Source organism: Lissotriton helveticus, chromosome 3_1 (genome assembly GCF_964261635.1).
Source record: "Lissotriton helveticus chromosome 3_1, aLisHel1.1, whole genome shotgun sequence".
NCBI classification, from domain to species: Eukaryota; Metazoa; Chordata; class Amphibia; order Caudata; family Salamandridae; genus Lissotriton; species Lissotriton helveticus.
Window position 1 is genome coordinate 243,455,331 of NC_136061.1, and position 20,577 is coordinate 243,475,907.

General features: G+C 44.3%; 1 protein-coding gene across 8 annotated transcripts in view; it reads left to right on the top strand.

Annotated features, from left to right (window-relative positions):
* NF1 (neurofibromin 1) overlaps window positions 1–20,577 on the top strand; it is a 2,143,703-nt gene that overhangs the window by 469,093 nt on the left and 1,654,033 nt on the right. For all 8 annotated transcript variants that reach the window (XM_078679713.1, XM_078679719.1, XM_078679717.1 and 5 more), the window contains exon 8: window positions 1,111–1,268. In XM_078679713.1, coding sequence (XP_078535839.1) covers window positions 1,111–1,268 — 158 coding nt within the window. The remainder of the gene's footprint in view (window positions 1–1,110; window positions 1,269–20,577) is intronic.

Here is a 20,577-nt window from a genome sequence, read left to right on the forward strand (position 1 = left end):
ATTGCTTGATCTATCCTGCAAATCCTTTATCCAAATAACTTGCCAGATAGCTGTTTTGGACCCACAACACCAGCAAGATGTATTGGTTAAAAAAAGTGGGAGAGAGAGTTCCAGAATATTTATTGAGTGTTGCATAGACAACCTGGCATTGGGTGCTGCTGGGACATGCCCGCATCACATCAGTCCACCTAGCAGCACTTACGTTTTTCAAAAAGATGTATAGCTTAGGCACTTAGTACAAGAACACTAGCTGGTTTGGAACAATCAGTTGCTTTGAAATCTCCCTGTTGCTTGGTACTCACACAATGCCCTCTTGTTTGTTAAAGAAACTTAGACAAAATCTCATGTTCTCAGAACATGGTGCGAAGAGCCTCTGTCCAAAAAAGAGGCTCTTTTGATAGGTTAAACTAGGGATTATGCTTTTCCTTCTGTCATGCTAATTCCAAAAGTGATAACCAGATTTAAACAATGCATTACAAAGAATGCCCTCATTGATGTTAAATGGATGGTGGAGTATGAACTGGAAATGGACCCTAATTATTGTAAATGCCTCTTTCATTAAACGTATGTAACTACTTGTAGTATTTAATGCTTTTATATTTTGGCTAATGAAATAGTGTGTGTCTTATGTCAAAAGCCGTATTAGGAAAACTTGACAATTTGTACACCCCTAACAGTTATACACTGTCTTAACTGAATGAGCATGCCATAGGAGTACTTCCAAGATTGAAGGGCATCACATTTATTTCACATCAAAATAAAGTGTAGCTCTTCTGGAAGGGTTACCAGGACGAGTTACCTTTAAAAGAAGTTATGCTTTTATATGCAATTGTTGTGAACATGTGAGGTTGCGGAAGTATCATTTGGGAATAATTTGTTTATAAAACTTGTGGCCATACAAGCAACATATAATACACGGAAGTGGGGATGCTAAACGACAAAATTGACATAAGGTATGTGACAGGCTGTAAGTAAGAAAGCAAGGGCAACGCTGATGTGTCTTGTTTGTCAAGAGTATGCATGCGAATGAGTGAAAACTGAACTTACCTGCTGTTATCAAGTTGAGTTGCAGTTATTTGCATTGGTTCCTTTTCTGTTTCTTTCATCAAGATTGTGCAGAAAAGTTATTTGATGCTGTGGACGTCTTTGCTGAGAGCACAAAACGAAAAGCAGCAGTTTGGCCATTGCAAATAATTCTTCTGGTGCTATGTCCAGAAATAATTCAAGAAATCTCAAAAGAAGTTGTGGAAGACAGTAAAGTGAACAAGGTATGATGCTCAGTTTGTGAAACAGCTTAATTGCGAGACCTTCACAAGAGAAGAATTGAGGTCTTTTTGAGAGCTGTGATTACGTATCCTCATTTTAGTAATAGTCACCTATGCTAAGTTTCCTCTGTGCATGCTAGTGAGCAGCTCACTTGTAATATGATCTTTTCAGAAAAAAGCTCACTGCTTGACTTTTCAACAGAGTTTATTAAAATGCATTTATCATATGGATTTTTGTCAAAATGCCTTAGTAATGTAGTATCTTACTACATGCAGTACATAAAGAATGTCAGCTGGATGAGTTTTTCAGTTAATTCATACCAACTCTAGCCCATAAAATATGTAGATGATTATTTTCTAGTAGTCTTAGGGTATATTTAGTTTGGTATTGAACTGTTCTCTAGATAGATAACCTGTCCAAGATCAGACAAGAAAAACTGATGGTCAGAAAGATGCTGAACGTAAGCTTAGCCTGGCTGCAATCCAGCTCAATAGCATACTTATGAGGTTGGAGGTGGCTTTGCATGACTTCATAAGAGTAAGTCTGTTGGCATAATGAGCAGACTTTGTCAGAATGGAGACCTACTCCTTTCAGGTTAGTTACAGCACAGATGTAATTAACTCAAAAACATTAACATGTGCACAATAAATGACTGCCATCCTCTGAACAGACTTGTTGGGATGAAAACAAATTGAACTTTACTCCAGTATTTTATAAACATAAAGCAGATACGAGCACTACCTAATGGTGAATCTTGCGTAGTCTGCTGAGAATGATGTATTGCAGCCTAACCATTTGCTTAAATACATGTTACGATAACTGGTTAAAAGTACATTGCCGCTGAGTAATTTGTGATGATTTGTTCATAAATGTAAGGGATGTAGTAAAAGCATATGCGTCCTTGTATCCTCAGTATATTGTATTCATAGATTGACCATGGGTACATTACTGTTTTATTTTATTTTATTCCATTTACTCATTTAATTGATTGATGGTGAACTCCGTATAGGTGTTGTAAGAAAAAGGGAGTGCTGGAGAAGGCTAGAAATGTTCAAGGAACATAAGTAGCGCAAAAGAGTGAAATCAAAGGAGAATTTGGATAGGATATGGTGAAAGGAAGAAAATTGAGAGGCATAACGCACTCCTGGTATGTTCAAATGTATGATTCAAGATTAATGTGTCGTAAACAGTTATCCCAAGTAAGGAAGGTCTCATGAGTTCCCATCCTTCGAATGCTGCGGAAAGTCCTCCCGCTATTGCCCATAGAGGCAAGGAGAGTCGTGCTCATGGCCCTGATTCTTTCGCGCCTGGACTACTGTAACTCATTGTATTTGGGAGCACCAAAATTTATGGAGGCATATGGCCTCCAGGTATATGCATTATGGATTCGTTTTTTTTAGGCTTCCCTGAAAATACCTTGTGATTCCGGAAGTTTGCGCTCTTGTAATCAGTTTTATTTTAAACGTTTATTTTCATTAATGTTTTTTTAAATGATAGAAACCTGCTAAATTGATTTCAAATATTTGAATATTCGCATTATCCTACAGGAACAAATTCACTCCTGGCATGGGCTACTACACTAGATAATTGCATCACTCAAATTGATAAAGCTGCCCTTCGGTTGCCAAAGAGCGTCCCTGGCAACAAATAAGGCTCGAGTTTAACATTGTATAACAGCACTGGGCCAGAAGTAGCTTGTTTTTAAACATATGTCTTAGACCTGCTTTGCAAGACTCTATGCATGGCTTAATCTGGCTCGAAATAATAGGCACGTGTTCCACCTTGGCCTATAAGCCCTATCTCAACAATAAACTAACCGAACTCTCACTGATTGAGGCATGGAGAAAGCGCTTTTCACAGCAGATTTCTAAATGTTTACAGCAGCCACCTCTAAAAAAAGTTGTCACGGCTAGAGGATACGGCAATACTTAGTAAGCGCTCTCATGTATGGCCAGTAATCGACTCTTACATCCCCAGTTATCATTAAAATTACATTACCTGCACATACCCATTCTGGATAAAGGCCAGGTTAGTCGCACTTAGATTGGGGGAGTGGCACATGCATGCAGGCCCACCTCCCGGCATGGTGCCACACAGAAACTGACAATGTAATGTGTAGACTCTGCGAATTGGAAAAGGAAACCATCCTTCATATTTTATGCATTTGCCTCTTCTTACTGAAGCAAAGAAAAATTATCGTCCATAGTGATTTTGTTCGTCTAGAAGTTCGAACCTGCCATCAGACGGTAATTGCTAGTCTGAACCCATTGTAAACTTCCCTGAACATCAAAACAGTCAAATTTCTCCTAATGGTCATTGCAAAACTAGGTCCCACTAATCATATTTGAACTGTAAAAACCTGATCCCCCAAAATCTGATCACTACAAGGCACAGCACCAATACAACACCTGTGGCATTTTCTGGGTAATTTGGGACACCTCTGCTTACTTGGATCTCATGCAGATCTCTGAATGATATATTTATGCGTAGCTGAAATTTTAATCTTTGGGTAATTAGCTGCTCACGCTAGTACCTTTGAATATTCTTGGTCTCTCTTAATGAACTGCAGCCATATGATTGGAGGCAATACTTGAAGCAACCTTGGGATATTCTTTGCCTCTGTCATTTAATCCTGCAATAAAAGTCCAATTCATGGGGTGGGAGGGACAACTTAACTGTTACGGTTCTGGGTTTGCCACAATTTGGTTATACGAATGTGCCAGGGAGATTTTCTGGATCCAAACTGTCCTAAAATGCTATGACTGTTGATGGATGTGCAAAAGCCAATACATTTGTTTACAAAAAAATATAATTGATCTGTTTATGCTTGCTTGTAGACTCTAAAAACTTACTTTTGGGAGCACTCTGACAGCTTCTGAAGCAATCTAAAGCCTTTTCTTGTATTGTCACTGTATAAATGCACTTTGTGGAATGCCAGTAGAGGGCATCTGAAGCAACCTTGAGATACTCCGTTCTCTTTTGCACATTGCACTTTTTTCTGGTGCTAATATTGTCATAACACACTTGTCACTTATCATAAATGCTACTTGGCATTTTATCTTGTATAGCCTGCTTTTATAATGTATGTCCTTATTATAACTGCTGTTTTGATTATTTACCAATGAGATGATTGTTTCTTAAGGTTTTAATTAACCATACAATAAAAGTTGACTTGACTAGATTGAGGCCTTCAGAGAGACCACATTGTGCATTTTCAGAACCATTCCAGCTCACTGTAGCGCAACTTCGGGTCCCAAGGATCCACTGTAGCCTCCAGTTGGGATACTTTAGGCAGGTTTGCCCTTAACACCATCTGTGCCTCCTGAACCCATCTCAAGTTCTGCTCCTACACCAGAGCTGACGAGCATATTGGATAGAGACATCTAGACTCAGATTCCTAACCTTTGAATTTTCCAGGCGTCAGAAAGGATCCTGAAGATTTTTCGTCGAGCAGTACCTCTGTGCGCCGGTAGGTGGCATTGGTCGGCTCCTTGTGGCGTCGGCATCGTGATGTCCGTTTCCTTTATATAGGCCCCAGCTCTGTGCGCTGACGTCTGTGCTTTGCTTTCCACAACAGCCAGTGCAGATACATGACGAGAGCTACCCTCTGTCACTTTTTGACAGGCTTTTTCAAATATTTTGTAGACCCTTTTTTTGGTGTGTAGGTTTTTCCTAACATATCCAAGAAGACTTCTTGGTTCAAGCTGTGCGGCTCCTGTCACCGTACCATGTTGGTGACTGACCCACACCTCGTTTGTGTCTGGTGCCTGGAGTGTGACTTCGACTCGAAGTCGAGCTCCGACTGACGGGCCTTGTCTCTGAAAGCTCTGACGAAGAGGTCCCTAAAGCTGATTGCGGGCCAGTGCTCGACACCCCCTTCTTTCTACTCGGAGGTCTCATTCACGGTCCTAATCAAGGGGAAGGCCCGGGCACTGCTGCAGGAGTCCTTGGTCTTCGACCTCCCACTCGAAGTCATCAAGTCAGTCAGGTAAGAATCACAAAAAATACAAGAAGTCAAAGAATACTCCAACTTTTTCTCACCTGTCAGCCGATGTAAACGAGGAGTGTCGATGTTCTAGGCCTTGTTCCTCAGAACCCACGCCTGGGTTGGCTCCATGCTCCCCTACCTTCCCGATAGCTGGAGTGACCGCCAACCAGTCAAAGAAGTTTGAGGCCATGTGCCTTATATTTTGACAGCCGGATGCCTGTATGCCTTCAGGCCCTGCAGGCTCAGAGGGGGCTCCATCAGGTTCCTCGCTGGCAGCTCTGGCCCTGATGATCCCCTCCCACCCATGGATCCAATGATGGATCTGGGCTGACGCTGGTCGTGCCATTTCAACCTTACCCAGCACAGGCCCCAACACAGAGACTCTCAGCCCCATTTCAAACCCCCGAAGGCACGGATCGGCGTCTACAGAACACTTAGGTCCTTTGTCAGTTCCTCTGCCCTTTTCTGAAGCACTTGGAATGGAAGAAGATTGGTAGAGGTCACTCGACCCTTTACAAGACCAGCCTTATCAAGACGTGGACTGGTATGAAGAATTGGGTGAGGCCAGCGGACTAGAAGCTTCTCCAGATTCTGGCCACCTTTCTCCCCAGACCGTGACTACGGAGGAAGAAGCACCATACATCATGGTGGTGCGAAGGGCAGCTGAGGTCCTGTACCTTCATCTCCCTTCCATGCCGTCAAGACGAAACCTTTGACAGAGGCCCTGCAGCCAGGTGTCCCCTCCTCTGAAATCTTGCTGTCCTTCAACGAGACCTTCTGGAACCTACTCCAAACCCAGCACAGGGACTCCTGTGAATAGGACAATTGCCCGCCTCCATCGTCCTGCACAGGGCGACCTAAATTTCCTCACTAACCATCCTACCCCCGAGAGCTTGGTTGTCCAAGCCTCTGCCTCCCATGGTTCGTTCCCATAGGCATCCCTGGACAGGGAGTCCAAGAGGCTGGACAAATGGGGTAAGAAAATGTTTTTTTCCACCAGCCTTTGGATGGCGGTCGGTGAATACCGTATGCCTAATGGGCCTTTACTACCACTCATTCTGGGAAACGGTTGCGCAAGTGCTGCCACAGGTTCCGAGGAGGCCTGAGCCTTCCTCTCCCAATCAGTATCAGATGGCAGAGATGCAGCAAAAATCGCCATTGGTTGTGGTCTCCACAAAACCGACTTGCTGGGAAGAGTGATTTCTTAGATGGTGGCTGTTCGATGCCATGTCGTGTTGAGGACTTCTGGCTTTTCAGAGGAACTCCAGGCCTCTCTAATCGATATGCCCTTTGATGGCAACCGTCTCTTCGGAGACAAGGCAGACATGGCGATGGAGTCACAGGCTACGGCCAAGTCCTTGGGACTCTCAGTGGCCACACATCCTCTGTCTGCCTTTCACCCCTTTCGTGGCTACGGAAGGAGCTTTCTGACACGCCAACCATATCTCAGCCACAAGACCACACAAGTTCAGCAACCTTAAGGGGGCTGTGGGTGCAGCTTGTTCCAACCCCATAGGATCGGCGGCCAGAGGTCAGGGTCAGTACACCACCCCCTTTGCAGTCTCAGGCTCAAAACCTTCCTAGTTGGGGGGAGCTAGAGAGCCCACTGCAAGATGGCCGTGCTCTAGTGCAGCTCTGCCAGCCAAGTGCAGGGATCTGACAAACCTCCTGTAACCAGAAGGTCATCTGGGCACAGAAGTGAGCGACTGGTCCCAGGAACACGGCAGGACTAAGAATAGCTGAGTAAACAGCGGATAGGGCAAAGTACAGAGTCGCGACTCAGACTCGATGCAGCAAGAAAAATGGCGGCGGCCCGGGCTTGACGGCGGTGTGAGATCCACTGTATGTGAGCGGCCTGGAAAACGCCAGTATCCTGAAGGAGCCTCAGCGTTCCGCTGCGAGAGAACTACAGTGCGAGGCAGCAGACACTGCACGTGTCCAGAAAAATGAGACCGGGAAGGACTGGCTGTGGACTACTCGGCTGGAGTTGCGTGAATTACCTGCGCTGCAGGGAATGAGCTGCGAGGGGGTGCCTGACCTGGTGCACTAGCTGAAAAGAGCGGGGCCCGTGGTGCGGTAAATCGAGGTCTGAGGCAAGTGACCGACAGCAGAAGTTGACTTGTGGCTATTGTCTGGATACTACAATCAGCTTGGCATTATTATAAGCAGCTATATAGAAAGTAAAGGTGAGCTGTCTCCTGGGTGCATCGTGTAGGTTGGGTCCCTGTAAGAAGTTACTGCGGCAGAGTGTGTAACAGATGAGCAAATTATGAAAGTAGGCACGCCAGCCTGCACAATATATTACAGTAAGGTCTGGAAGTGTGAGGAGCTCGGTTGAGCCACTGCTATGGGGAAAATAGATCAGCAAACAAGTGAGTCTAACCTTTGAAATGCGCAGGCCTTCAAAAAATCAACAACATGCTGTATCTGATTTGGAGCATGGGCACCCAGAGAAGGGTGCTCTGGGGCTGGAGGCGACGTTGTTGGCAATGCAGTCCAGTCTGCAATACATCAAAGTTAAAACTGACACACTCAACTTGTAGATGGACCACATGGTAGCGAAACTTGATAAGCAGGGCGGAGCAGCGCATATCCACTGCGGGAGTTGGATTGCAAGCTGTCTCTAATAAATGCTTAAATATGGAGAAGGTACTGGCGGTGATACAGGCTAAAAATGAGGACTTGGAGGTGCAGTCCCTACGCAATAAGTTTCAAATTACTGAGCTGCAGGAGTCTACAAATACAGGCCAGCTTGATCTTTATGTTGAGAAGATGCTGAAGGATATCTTTGGACACGACAACCTGTCTGACGTTCTGGTTGTGGAGAGAGTGCACAGATCTAGTGGAAGGGGTGCACATTTTGCTGTCGGACCGAGCGCACTGCGTTGGTCGATCATTCCCAGGCTACTAAATCATCGGGACCAGGCTGTGGTGTTGTGCCTTGCAGGGGAGAAAAAATCAATCCGTTATCAATATAATGATATTGCATTCTATCTGGATTTCACAGCCTCCGTCCAGGCGGCATGGAGAGAATTTCTTTCAGTTAAGAAGCTGCTCCAGGCAGAACAGATAAAGTACACCATGCTGTATCTGGCCCGACTGCGCATAGAAGTGGAGGGCAAGACCAAGATCTTTAACACACCTAAAGCAGCAATGGAATATGCGAAGACTATACTGAAATTTGGGAAACAGCACATTGAACAGTCAGAGGAAAATGCAGCCACCAGAGACTAGGCCGGCGCGCATGCTGAGACCGAGATATGCATTGTGGCATGTTCCTTGTACGAGATACCCCTTGTATATGGTAAGACTGTGAAAAGTTGCTTGACTGCACTTTGTACTGAATGAGGGCCTGCGGAGGCTTGAGTTGCTGGAAGCAGCCTGGTATGAAGAACTCTAGAGGGGGCATCCCAAGTTATTGTTGCAAATCTTCAGCCAAGTGGGCAGCTTACAGAGGTTACTGAGACCACTCATAGACTGATATCAAACACTTCCTTCCTCGAAATGTCACCTGGCTACACCCCGACCACCAGGTGGGATTATGGGCTCTGGCGTTCCCTTAAGGGTATACCCCAGTGGCAGTTGTTTGTAATAGTTTGCATTTTGCATATGTTTTTGTTGTATGGGGATGGCTTTGGCAAATTGGGTATTATTACTGTTTGTTCTTGGACGCAAGAGCATTTCATGCCGTACAAAACTCGAAGGACCTGGTTGCCTAACCGAAAGAGAGATAAACCCCGATGGAAGTACAGGACACACACAGGAAATGTTAGAATGTAGGGGCCTGACAATCTCTAACTTGTAATGTGTATGCGATTTATAAAGCATGACTGTTACTCGAAGGAGTTTATTGGCGCTACTGTAGAAAGGACATCAGCCAGACGGGGGGAAAAAAGAGAGGAGCTACGGGCAGGCGAAAAGCCAGGTCTAAAGTTTTTTCAGAACAATGGGGTTGCCTTAATGCACCTGAGACAGCAGAAGCTTGTCCCAACGAGAGGGGCCAAGGAAGGAGAAAGATCTGCCCCTACCCGTGACTTTCTAATAAGAGGAACTTTGGCTAAACAAGATTTTCAGATCTGAGGTTTTTCTGTGGAGTGTAAAGCTTAACTCTGTTTTGTAGATAGTTTGGACCAGTTTCGCAAAGTGCTTTTTGGGTAAGTAGCAGTATTTTAAAAGTGATCCTCTTCCTGACCGGAAGTCAATGAAGGTTATGAAGAAGGCTCATGGCGTGAGAATTGCGTGGGAGCCCAAAGATGGTACGTGCTGCTGCATTCTGGGCTAATTGCAGCCTATCGATCAGGTAGTTGGGCAGTCCAATATACAGACCATTCCATAGTCCAGCTGTGAGATTATCAAGCCTTGTGTCACTTGTTGTCTGGCCTGAAAGGATAAGAGATTAAAAAAAGTACATGAAGGAGTGTAAAACCCATGCCCACCACTGAGTTGATTTGGGATTTAAATATGAGTAGTTCATCACATTTTAAACCCAGGTTTTTACCACCTGATTTTAAAGGGGGGTGGAGGGGGGCATTCTTCAGCCAGAAAGACTTCCATGGTGTCTCTGCCTCTGAGCCAAAAAAAAGGAGCTCTTGTCTTCCCTGCATTGCTTTTAAGTTGGTTGTTGGCTAGCCAACGTTGCATTTAGACATTTACAAATTTTCTCCCCTGGGAAAGCCTCGCCCATACTTCAGGGAAAGAGGATCTGCGTGTCATCTGCATGACACACACTTTTCCCCCCAAGGTTTCTACCAGACAGGCCAAGGGAGTGAAATAGATATTAAATAGCGTCTGACACCGGGCTGAGCCCTGAGGCACTCCTACCTGTCACTTACGGGGAACGCCAAAGAAAGGGTTACACCTGACTTCTTGACCCCGTTCCTCCAAAAATGAAGTAAGCCACTGCCAAGCCGACCCTCTAATTACCACTGAATGTAGGCTATCTAGAAGGATGGACTGAGAGATGGTGTTGAATGCTACCGATAGGTCGAGTAACACTAGCAGCATTCTATCACCTCTGTCCAGACTGAGGTGGATGGCATCAGATACTTCCAGCAAAGCCGATTCAGTGCTATAGTTGGGCCCGGAAGACAGATTGACTAGCATGAAGCAAGTTGTTACTTTCTAAGTACTCGGTGGTCTGTTTGTTGACATGTTTCTCAAGTACCTTAGATAGAGCTGGAAAGAGAAAGAGACAGGCCTGTAATTGGTTGGGTCATTTGTATCCACCTGGGATTGTTTTTAAAGCGGTAGAATTTTTGCCTGTTTCCAAGTGCAGGGCATCTTAACTGATGGAAGTGACGTATTAAATACTTGATGCATCAGCGGATTTAAAACCTCTGCTCAGTGCTAAAAACTAAGGAAGGACCAGGATCAGATGGCAAGCCTTATTTAAGGTAACTTAGGGCTAGAAGGGAGGCTTCCACCGAGATGGGAGAAAGAGTCCAGGTAGCCATCTATTCTTCTGGAGATGGACACTGATGGGAATGAGTCACCCACTTTCCCCCTATCTTTGCCTATTAATTTCTCCGTGTTATGGCCCACCCAGCAGCTGTTATCACAAGGCGGCAGGAGACCAGCTTGAATTGAAGTTATTTTGTCATGGAAGGTACAGGCAAGTTGTTCACACCCGTTTTGGGATGCCGGTTTGTGGTTAGTCTCAGCCTCCGGCGAGGTAAAAGACTTAACAATTTTAAAAATGTCCTTAGAGCTGTTAACAGCAGGGAAGATTTTAGCCTCAAAATGTTTTTTGCTAATTTAAGCTCTGATACCTCTTGAGAGCTTCTTTGTAGTCTGCTTTTGCCTTCATACAATATTTTACTCTCCATTGCCTCTCTATGCGTTTACTCTATCTTTAAGCTTTTCAGTGCCAGAGAGTACCAAGGACTAGGCAATTTAAGGCGCCGTTGCGGAGTCCTCCTTACTGGGGCAAGAGGTAGAATGGCTGACTCAATCTAGCTATCCGGTTTACTTCTTCATCAATGTTGCCAGAAAGAATTGGAATGTCATGGGGCACATGTAGCAATGCTACAAGAAACGCACCACACAAAGGTCACGGGAGGCACTGTTTGGAATAGATGGGCTGTGGTGAGAGTGGGTTCATCATATTCTTCATACTCTAGATGAGTGTTATTGCTGATAAAGAAAGGGACACAATTTTCCCTACTCCATCCAAAGACAGATGAGCAGGGTAGATTCCTTATGGTTCAGGGTTGCTTGGGAGGCACGAGGTTGGCAAAACCCTCTTTCTATACACAAAAGTCAGAAGTGATTGCATTAACTGACTGAGCAAAACATTTCCCACAGAAGTTATGTTTTTTGCATTTAATCTGTGCAGCATATCCCAGTGACTCACCAAGATATGCTGTGCAGATAAGAAGAGATGGGCCCGAGTCCTAATGACAACATTTAGCAGGTAGGAGGAGGGAAGGAGTTGACGTCTCTCTATCAGAAATGAGCGAAAGCGTGTATGTTGCTTGTGACATCCTTCTCCTGCAAACCGTTAAACTCTTCGGGCGGCTTCAGTGAGGCATGCATGGACATGTTGCTTGCATTCATCAATTGAAAATATGCACAACTTTAACACAAAAAACCCAAATCCGTTCAGAAGATTTATTTTGTAAGAAGATTCTAATGTAATAAGAATGGCGGGAATCCCACTCAATAAATAATATAGCAAGAAAATAGCGATTTGCAAAGTCGCTTAAAGCTGGAGGAGCTGGCCTTCAGCCCAAAAAAGAGATTTGCACTGCCATGCACTCAGAACAAAAACAAGCTCACCTGGCTTAATACTTCTGCCTTTATCACTATCTCTCAATCAGTTAGGTGGGGTGGGTATATAATACATTTTGCATCCATTCAAATGGGGGAAGATCATATAACCAACGGCTGGGTGCTGCAAATTGTTGAATCAGGGCACACATTGGAATTCTTCCAAAAAACACTATCAAGTTGTAAAGAAACCTCACTTATGTCTTTAAGAACTACAACCGGTGGAGATTGTGATCCTCCTCTTCAAAGGAGTTCCCAAGCGGCCAGGTAAACTTGGGGTTCACTTCCAGATCTTTCTGCCAAAAAAGAAAATGGGGGTGATAGAATCTTGACCTCCAAAACTCCACAGGTTTTTCAAAAGACATTCCTGTCATATAAGAGCCAATTTAGAAGTCCTTTTGCTGCATGAAGGAGGGTTACTCACCTCCTTGGATATACAGGATATCTACCTCCATATTACCATACACCCAAACCACAGGCAATATTTAGGATCCTCAGTGGCGGAGAAGCTCTTGTCAACTGGAAGACTTGCTTCAACCTTAAATGTGCCAGATCTTCACAAAGTGTACCACCCCAGATATTCACTAAGTGTCTACTGCCCTTTTTTCAGAAGGAAGGTCACTTGGTATTCCTATACCTGAATGATTGACCGGTGAAAGACACCCTGAAGAAGCCTAGCCTGCACCTCCACAAAGGCTTTCATCAGCCTATTCCATCAGCTATGCTTGACATTCAAAGAAAAGCAAACCCTATGCACACACATATGATATCCAAGTAAACGTAGGTAGTTAGACATGCAACAAGAAATAAAGGTAAAGCTGCAGAAAAACAGTCTTATCCAGAATACAAAAGGCAGTCTTCCGTTCTTTAATTTTCGTGTACTTAACAGCAGCCAGCTGGCTGCTGTTAATTAAAGAACGGAAGACTACCTTTTGTATTTTGGATACGACTGTTTTTCTGCAGCTTTACCTTTATTTCTTGTTGCATGTCTAACTACCTACGTTTACTTGGATATCATGTGTGTGCATAGGGTATGCTTTTCTTTGAATCCTTGTGTTTTACCAGCTTGCTGGTTTAACCTATGAGTGGTTATTGGGTTTTTCCACTCGCCTAGTTGCACCACCTAATTGTTCTTTAGTGCATCTATTATTGGCAGTGCGTCCATTGCTCCGCTGACACTAATAACCTTTCTGCTACAACTCATGCTTGACATTCAACATAGAAAAATCTTCTACCTGTCCCACTACAAGGCTCCAGTTTCTGGGAGTAACTGGACATTGTTCACCAAAGCATTTCTGTCTGCAGAGTGCTTTAATACAATTTAGACAATAGCTGTTAACCTTTGCAGATGTCATACGGTCTTTGTCAGAACATATAAGTTGTCGTTGTCCTGCATAGAGCGAATTCCAATCTGCTTCCGATGGATGAGACTATTCCAACAGGAGCAGGCACTACCATGGCAACAAGCGGCAAGGCTTGTGGGACAATATTGGCAAGGATCATCAAGACCAGAAACACTCCTTTGGAAGGTTGGCAGGCTCATATGCAGAAACTATTATGAGATGCATGTGGTCGGAGGAGAAGAAATCCTTCCACATCAGTCGTTAAGCAGCAGGCCATCCACTTAGGTCTCCGTGCGTTTTTGCCTTGACTATCAAACCAAGACATTGTAATCAGAACTAGCACCAATCCTCCATCTAGTACATCAGGAAACAATGAGGTACACGATCTGCATCGTGTCAGCAGAGGTGCAGCTACTCTGGTACTCGTCGATGGCGAGCAGGGTAGCTATCTCTGTGTAGCATCTACTAGTAATTCAGAGCAAATTAACAGACCCGCTAAGTCTCTCCTTATTTGATTGCCACCAGTGGGAACTCATCAACAATTCCAGCAAGCCTTAAAGAAGTGGGGTTACCCCACACTTGACCTGAACGTTGCCAAGAGCAAGTAGAGTCTGTTAACCGAGCTCCAGGAGCAATGCCATCACAGGACATTGTTGAATATCTTCTCCTACTCCTTCCCACAATTTTCTCTAATTCATAGGATTCTTTGGAAGATCAAGGCACTGTCCTGTTCATTGATACTGTTAGCCGTACCATGGCCACTCCAAGATTCAGGAGTGGTAAAACATTTGATTGTCGTTACCTCTGGGCTGTTGGGACGTGGTTTATAAGACAAGGATTGCTGAGGAGTTAGCTTGGGTGGAAGTCAAGTAATTGGACTGTTTGACAGGCCTGACCTATAACATTTTGTTCAGACTATTGGGTAATAGCATGATTACTTACCATCTGATTTAGGTTTAGTTGAGCGCCATGAAAACATGGTCCCTCCCAATGCCATCCAAACTTGCTGAATGATTTGGATGCTGGACTAATTTACCAATTCTGAAGTTGGATATAAACAATTTAAAAGCTAGAGACACAAATAAGAGATCAGATTTCCTTTGATGCTGCTTGACAAGCTGGTATTGCGCAATATGAGCAACTGATTTTGTTTGTTGTTTGCTGTAGCCTACATTTACTGAAACCTAACCAGATATAATGCAAAATAACAGAACTACAGATGCTCTGTTTTCTGTAGAGAAGTAGTGTACGAAGGTAGGATCCTTCTGCATGGTTACTCCCACTTTTTCTCAATCTCAAAAATAATGGGAGTGGCTCACCAACCAAGGGACTGGGTACCCATCATGATCAACAAGAGAAGAGGACCCTTGGACCAAACTCATGAGCAATACTGACTCAAGATAATACACATTCATACTTGTGTCAAAGATCAGAAACCCCAAAGTTATATGTTCAAAATTGTTACCAAAGGCAAACTAATATTTTCAACAAATGATACAAATATTTCTGTCAATTTATTAATCAATCAAATAATTTATTATAAAAACACAACATTAAAAAGAGCGATGATGCTATACATACATAATATATCAAACTTAGCAAAATATTAAAAAATACATGAGACAAAAGAAAGTGAATCATTAGAATAACATCATGAATTATTAATCAGATTAGAATTTATATGATGTGTCTGACTGATTTCAACACATGGCACCCTGAAGGTTCCTCGGATTTAATTCAAAATTGTATGCGTCGACGCATTTCGGTGTATGGCTTATACACACCACCTTTTTCAAGACTGAATGATACGTTGTCTCTTACTTGCATTACAATTAACTAGAAAAACAACAGAAACATGTATCAGTGGATCATCCTAATCGTCATATGAACCATTCATTTACCACTTTATGCCTGGTGCTAAGGTGTTACTGACTAGTCTGACTGGGATCCTGTTGATCAGGACCCCAGTCTATCTGCTTTCTCCCTTAAATTGATATGTTCAGTACTTAGGTACATCCCAGATTGGATACTTGGGTCCCCCTATCAGTCCCTAGTATATGGTACTAAGGTACCCAGGGCACAGGTACCCCAGAGGTCCCATATGGGATGAAGCATGCATTATGCAACCCATGGGGGACCATTTAAAATGGAACTACAGGCCTGACATTGCAGCCTGTGTAAGCTGGTGCGAACACCCCTTACTAAAGATATAGGTTTCCTATATTTAGGGTCACTGCACTTCAAACATATAAGTCATCCCTGTAGCAGGCCTTATCAATACTGAAGGCTGGGTGCTTGGTTCTAAGTGTGAGGGTGCCTCTGCATGAGCAGGACACCCCTACAGCCTACTGAGTCCATTCTCCTGGGTTGTAAGTGAAGCAGCCATATACTATATAGAGGCGCACCGCGTAATTACGCAATGACCATCTCAAACCTGGCTGCAACAATCCTATCATGTTTGGTATCAAACATGTTGGAATCATACCCCCACACCTTAAACAGTATGGGAGGTATGATTCCAAGCACTGTGAAGTGGAGTAAGCTTTTATTGTTCAATTACTTAAAATCATTACAATATACTATCAATATTAAAAGAAAGAAAGTTAAAATCCCACGCATGTTGCTACAACCTGATAAGGCATAAAACCTTAAAACTAATATGAAAATCTGATTATAAAGTACAAGTGCAAATGCTTTAGACTTAAAAGGGAGGTTTTCTGAGACTCTCTTGCTTGCGAGCCGACTGTTTTTTTTTTTTTTGTATCTCTATTTTCAGCGACATTGCGGCTCAAATTCATTCTATAAATTTCCCCAGCCGCGCAACTGTTTGAGCTGTATTAGGAGAGAAACACAAGTCTGAGACTTCTCTGCATCGTACTAGGCCCTGGGCTCTGCAGATAGGAAGAACTAGTTGGTGCCTCTCACTGGCTAACTTGGGACAACCCTTGTTGTAAATATTTTTGTCCACCCTAAGCGTGGAAGGGTATACTCAGACATGAGTCCCTTGCTCATTGCACCATCAGGATTCAAGCAAGCCGGGCCGAAGACGGCTGTAATGCCAGAAACCGGTCCCCGGAAGCTTGTTTCCTTCCCAGTGTAAGAATTGGCTTTTGTAGTCTGGTCTGCCCTGTTCCCATGATGCACTGGGCCAGGGACAGACTAATTTGCATACAGCCAGGTTCTGAAACTGGGATGGTGCAGTGAGCTAAAAAACGGTGTTGGATCTAGCCCTGATCTCTTGACAGGGTGAGAGTATTCTGCTTAATTCAGAGACTCTGTCCCTCACCACCCCTTGTTGTAAATAACTTGGGACAACAGCACAGCAGATGGAGGCAGGATTCCTGATAGTAATTACAAACAGGTTGGACCCACCATCTCGCATCTGGCCACCAATCTTATTAACGCCTCGTTGAACCAGGGAGTGGTCCCTCCTGATTGGAAACATGCCATTGTTAAGGCATTTCAGAAAAAACCGGGTATGGACCCTACAGATCTGACTAACCTCCGCCCAATTTCACTCCTTCCTGGACTAAGTAAGATTGCAGAGAAGGTAGTCAACAAGCAATTGTCTGCCTTCCTTGAAACCAACAATCTCCTTCGTCCCACACAGACAGACGGAAACAGCCCTTTTAAAGGTAGTTGAAGAGGCTAGATGCATCCTGGATTCGGGAGGATCAGTGTTACTGATCCTCCTGGATCTAAGCGCTGCATTCGATACGGTGGACCACAAAACCCTCATTAAGCGCCTCTTCAGTCTGGGAGTAAGGGGCACAGCCCTCTGCTGGCTCTCCTCATTCCTAAAAGACAGAACATTTCAGGTCTGCGAAGAGAATGTGTGATCCGATAGTCTCCCTCTCCAGTGTGGGGTCCCCCAGGGCTCTTCATTGAGCCCTACGCTCTTTAACACATACATGGCCCCCCTGGATGACGTGGTCTCTCCTTTTGGGATAAAAGCCGTCACATACGCTGACGACACCCAAATGATCGTTTCATTTTCTCTGGAAGAGGATAAGGTAAAAAACCTTCATGACTGAGGGTATTCATGCCTGGATGTCTGCCTCAAGGCTTAAGCTCAATGGCTCGAAAACTGAGCTCATGCTGTTGGGAAACAAAATATCTTCTCTTCCATCTGCCATGTGGCCAGCATGCTTAGGCCCCCTCCCTCAACCCAAGACTGAATTAAAAAGTCTGGGTTTCTGGCTCGAACAGGACCTATCCCTCAAAACGCAAGCGGAAAAAACAGCTGGCACATGTGTGGGGCTAATGCGTTCCATCAGAAAGATCCTCCCTTTACTTCCAGGACCCTCCCAGAAATTGCTTGTTCAAGGTCTAGTCCTATCAAGACTAGATTACTGCAATGCTCTCTTTCTTGCTGCCCCGGAATCCACGATCAACATTCTTCAAAGAACACAGAATGCTGCAGCTAGGATTCTCACTGGGACCTCTCGCAGAGTCTCAGCCAAACCCGCCCTTAAGGCTCTACATTGGCTGCCGATCCGCGAAAGGGTCAAATTTAAGGCACTTTGCACGGCCCATAAAGCTTTGCAAAATCAAGGGCCTCCAATGCTAAAAGATATGATCTTTCCATACAGACCCAATAGGCCCCTACGATCAGCTCAAGGTCATCTGGCCACAGTCCAAAAAATTAGAAAAGCCCGAACTGGAGGACGCCGTTTCTCGGTTACTGTGGCCATCTCTTGGAATGCCCTGCCATTTCATCTTCGTTCTGAGTCCAATCTTCTGAAATTCCGTAAGCATCTAAAAACTCATCTCTTCCCGCAATAACTTCCTTCCTTTCCCCGTCTTCACCCTCAGAAGTTCTGCAATTTCAGCGCTGGGACGCTCACGGGCAGCCATGCGCTATATAAGACCTAAATTTCATTTCATTTCAGAGTCGACATGCGGCTAAATTGTCCTGCTGGGCCCAACCTTTGTTAAAGTCCACAATGGGCAATGCAAGAAGTCTCATGTAAGTGATTTTTTTTTCGGGCTGGGACTGTCAGTGCTGTGATTTCCCCACTATGTAGGAGGCGTCCAGTGATGATAAATTGGAATGATCGTGTAAGCTTTCCACATCTTTCATGTGATAATTTCTTGGCATGTCTGTTCACTGATCTTTTCCATGCAGCTACTGGAATGTTTGAGTTGTGCAAGTTTTGCACATCAATTTCTAGCAATTTTGTGGCTGCTGTCAACTGCACCTGCCATGGGGATCCACTTTCTTCGAAGATTGTTTTAATTTGCGCTTTCAAAGATGTTGCTGGAGCTCGCAGGATACTAATATAGTATTTTAAAGTGTCCCCTAAGCAGGTAATGTCCGGACGAGTAAGACCCAGCTCCAGTCTTACTCTTGCTCTCCTGGCCTGTCGTGGGATGCCTAATACTTTCTTGTATACCGAAATTTGATGGTTCATGAGGAAGTTAGTAAGAGCACCTGGGAAGATTAAGTGGCCGTAGTTGATGGAGGTCACTACTGTTGCTTTTAAGACTCAAGATAGGTGCAGGAGTCGGGCTGTGTAGTCTTTGATTAAGACTTCTCAGGCTGCAGATGATACCGGCCCCCTCGCTTCTTAAATGTTTCAAATGTGCTGACTGTTTAGCCCCTTCCGAAAGCATGAGACCCAAATAATTATAGCTTTTGGAAGTTCTGATTTGCAGGTCACCTAGGCGCCATTGCACTATCTTCTCTCGATAGTACTTCCCAAAGATTATTATCTTGGTCTTCTCCTGATTTACCAGCAGGTTATTTTTTTGATTAAATCTGTGCAGAGCTTCTAAGGCTTTCTGTAGGCCTGTCCTAGTGTGATCCATGATAACAAGATCATCGGCATATTGGAGTATTTAGAGTCGCACGTTCCCAAGCTTTGGAATGAGTAGGTTTGCCCCCTCTAGGGCTTGTCCTAAGTCGTCTGTGTAGATATTGAAAAGTAAAGGGGCAAGAACGCACCCTTGTTTGAGGCCAGTGTTGGTTGGGACCTTAGTTGTTACTGAAGTTTGACTGGTTTTAGTGCGCGCCCAGGTCCCTTCGTAGAGAGCAATTATTGCCTTTAACAGCTTTTGAGGAATGCCCCAGTTGATAAGTTTTCCCCATAGCTTCCCGCGGTCGACTCAGTCAAAAGCTGCACTGTAATCCACGAAACAGCAAAACAAAGGTGGTTGTGATGACTGGATCGTGCGTTGAAACAAGTGTACAAGTGCTAGGACGTTGTCTATGGTGGAGCTTTGGGGCCTGAAACCAGTTTGAAAGAATGGAAGAATATTATGATCTTTTACCCAGGTTTCTAGTTCCTTCAGCAAAACTCTGGCATATGCTTTTGCTTCTATGTCTAAAAGAGCGACATGCCGATAATTTTCAGGTTTTGTGCGGTCCCCTTTTTTGTGGATCGGGAAGAGTATTGAGCCTTTCCACAATGATGGAACGGTGGGAGTTTCAAATGCATACTTACAAAGTGATATTAGCTGATCCGCCTAAAAACCATACGTGACTTTAAACACTGCCGCTGGTACTCCATTAGGACCTGGCGCGTCGTCTGATCTATTTTTTTTAATCAGGTTGGTTATCTCAACCTTGGTGATAGCTTGAGTTTTGCCATCTTTATGGGTTACTGGGGGGATTTGTTGTATTTGGGTGTTGGTCGTGTTCTGCTGTGTTGTATACAGTAGCTTTGCATATTTGACACACTCGTAGGCTGCCACCCCGTTTTCCTTGCTCTGACCGGTGTGGCTCTGTTATCTGATATATCTCAAAAGTTGGATGTGACCCTTTTCTTTGAAAAGGTTAAATATGTTCAGCCCCTCTGCCTCGATTTTCTTTGATTGGATTTCCCATGTTTTCTTCCTGTGTTCCCTGCAAAGCACCTTTATTTCCAATGTGTGGGGATTTGTAGCTCCTTTTCTTCTCGCCTTCAAGGCCTTCGAAAGACTCCGCTTGGTTTGCGCTAGGGCCCTTGGTTTTAGTTGTAATGAAAGGCTTTGTGGATGGAAGTCCTGTGCTTTAGGGCTACCAGTGACCCCTCCGAAAACGTGTTTTAGTTCCTCTAGTAGTGCTTTCCAGATCTCCAAGGGGATGCCAAACTTCTAACTGTTTGGCTCAACTCTTTGTGTGTGATCCACTCCAAGAGTTTTGGACCTAGATTTGTGGTCCTTTTTATTCTGCTCAATACTTCATGGTGCTCTTCTCCAGTTGAGGTGCCCAATGTTCCTGGTTGTTTT